The sequence below is a fragment of the Lotus japonicus genome, chromosome 6 (genome assembly GCF_012489685.1).
Source record: "Lotus japonicus ecotype B-129 chromosome 6, LjGifu_v1.2".
In the NCBI taxonomy this organism is placed as follows: domain Eukaryota; kingdom Viridiplantae; phylum Streptophyta; class Magnoliopsida; order Fabales; family Fabaceae; genus Lotus; species Lotus japonicus.
The window spans coordinates 10566470-10569053 of record NC_080046.1 but is presented as its reverse complement, the minus strand read 5'-3'; the positions used below and the strand labels follow the sequence as shown (position 1 = coordinate 10569053).

The following is a 2584-nucleotide window of genomic DNA, read 5'->3' as shown; positions in this document are numbered from 1 at the left end:
CCATGTGATTTAAACATAAATATACAGTACTCATTTAAGAAAAATGTTTTAAAATCTGACCGAAAATTTGGCCCCAATTACTATTATTTCGTACTCATTTTAAATTTCAAACTCAATTTTTTTTACAATTTTTTAAAAAAGGAAATGCATTAACTTAAATTGAATATTAACTCCTTAATCTATGAGGTGATTCTATAAATTATATTTATTTATCTAACAATAAAAGAAACCCAATTAATTTTTGTGAGCGTTTCTTACCCGTGCGTTGCACAATAAATTTTATTCTTTTTATTTAAGTATGTATGTTCATATCAAAATTGATATACTGAAATTAATATTAACCAGATTTACATTAGGCTTAAAAAGGTGGAGGATATTGAGGCCAAAAAACGTGGCTCACACCCCAAAATAAGTCTCTGCATTTAATTACTTATCTTCCAATACTTTTCAGAAAAATGTGATTAGTTTTCCCAATATGTTCGTTTGCGAAATTGAAGGCATATGTTGTAGATGCCTTGACCAATTCCCACTCTGAACAATTTTTCTGTTTCTTTTGCAATTATGGCCCTTTTAATTGTTTCATGGTTGTGGGCTTTTGGTTGATCCATAGCTCCTTTATAATGGGTTGTGCATGAATTTTATTTTGGAGAGACTCATGGCTCCTTTATAATGTTTTCATTTAATAGGGGACAAAGAATCAAAATTATAGGGAAATCGATTTGTATAATTAATTTGTGAAAGTCTCTCTGGCTGTGACACTTGTCAGCCAGAGAGAGGGGTGAGAGGAAAATCATTCTGGTAATGCCATGTGTTAATTTTTTGTGGATAAGGATTTTCTTTTAATAAGTATATAGATGCAACAAAATAGTTTTCAGTATAAGCTTCCTCAACTGTTGAACATAAATGCGTTAAAATAGAGAATTAATAATGTTTGATTTCAATTTTTTTAATGAATTGTTACTTCTTGGTTAAATTTTAATTTATCATCTTTATTATCAACATTAGGATATATTTTTAATGCAATTTAATAAGTATTTACTTTTTTTTATAAATTATGTAGTAACATTTATTACATTCGTTTGAATCTTATGATTCCAATCCAATACTATCAATCATTAATCAAAGGAATTAAGGAAATCCACTCCATTAGTGTGATGGAAAACTTGTTATCCAAATTCCAAACCGCATTGCTCCAACAAAAACCAGCATTGGGTGGATTGGCATCGGAGATATTCACAGCACCACGCGCCAGAGGTTGTTTGTCTGTGGATGTCCCTGTTTCTGGCGGTGACCTCAGTGCTAGAGATGGAAAGTTGGCAATTTTTGCAGCTGGGTTGTAATTGATATTTGATTGAAAAGTGTTTGAGAATAAGATGTTATAGACATGTATTTAAGGCATAGTAGCTCTTTCAAACCCTTTTTGCTTTAGAGAGTTGTGATTCCTATTTTAATTTCAAAACTCATTATTATTTATCATATCATAATATGCATTTGTACCAGAAAAATAATATCATAACATAAAAAATTATTTATTAGTCAATTATAAAAGATGATATTGATAAAGAACACATGAACAAGTTTTTGTTCAAGAAGATTTGCTGCCCTCACTTAAGGAACGGACTATTGAGAAAGGTTATGAGAAATAGTCACTCTCAATGTTGAAATCATTGACTTCGATACTTTCACCATTAGAGCTTTCCTCATTACACCATTTTGCATCCTTCACCTTCTTTTCATCTTTATTCTTAAAGATGCGATAAACAGACCAGTTTGCCATCTACATTTTGAGTAATAAAGTTTAGTAATCAATGATGAATAAGACAAAAGGAACCCGACTTTGTGATATATCCTACCTACCAACCAACCATTCTCATGATATTTTAAAATGCATTACTCTAAATTTCTGCTCAATTTTGGTGTAAATTAAAATGGTCAGTTTAAGAATTCGAGTTAGGTCTAATTTTACTCCAAAAGATATTTTATAGGTCGGGCTTTCTCTACCCTTATAAAAACTTATTTGGCTTAATGTGAATCCATAACCGTTAGTAAGTCACTGGAGAGTGTAATTTTTTACTTTTCGATGTACCAAAAAAAAGTAAGTCAATACTTTATTATTTACCTTAGATGGGTTAGCAATAAACACAAGACGAAACTCATGCATCACCCATTCGGTCCTCCTAGCATAGGCTCCTTGCACATCCCAAAAATTCAGGGTATTCCTCTTCCCAATCACCTGATTGTTTCCGGGGATATAAATATATTTGTCTTTCCCCATAACTCTCCACTGGCCTCTCCCTGCGACTCTCATGTCAATGTTTTCAAGATCACGACCCATGGTATTGTAGAAGAAGCACTTACGCTCATTGAAAATCTTTCCATCGACAAACTCAAATTAAATCCAAAACACCATCTTGGTTCAATTTCCAATTGAAATTAAACAACACATAACACATTCATGGGACTTGGAAATTTTGATTTTGTTTTTTGTATGACACAATTCCCATTCTATTCTCTGTGTTAGAACAAGGGCCATAAAAGATTAAATGGCTAATGGAATAGTTAAAAGATGGTTCTGTTCTGGAAA

At 31.8% G+C, this 2584-nt stretch overlaps 1 protein-coding gene across 1 annotated transcript; it reads right to left on the bottom strand.

Annotated features, from left to right (window-relative positions):
* Nucleotides 1-1633: 1633 nt before the first annotated feature.
* Nucleotides 1634-2335, bottom strand: LOC130724883 (NAC domain-containing protein 83-like). Its single transcript, XM_057576153.1, has 2 exons — nucleotides 2120-2335; nucleotides 1634-1777 (listed from the first exon to the last, which is right to left on the bottom strand). Exons 1-2 carry the CDS (start codon nucleotides 2333-2335, stop codon nucleotides 1634-1636), a joined length of 360 nt encoding a protein of 119 aa, XP_057432136.1.
* Between the last annotated feature and the right edge of the window lie 249 nt (nucleotides 2336-2584).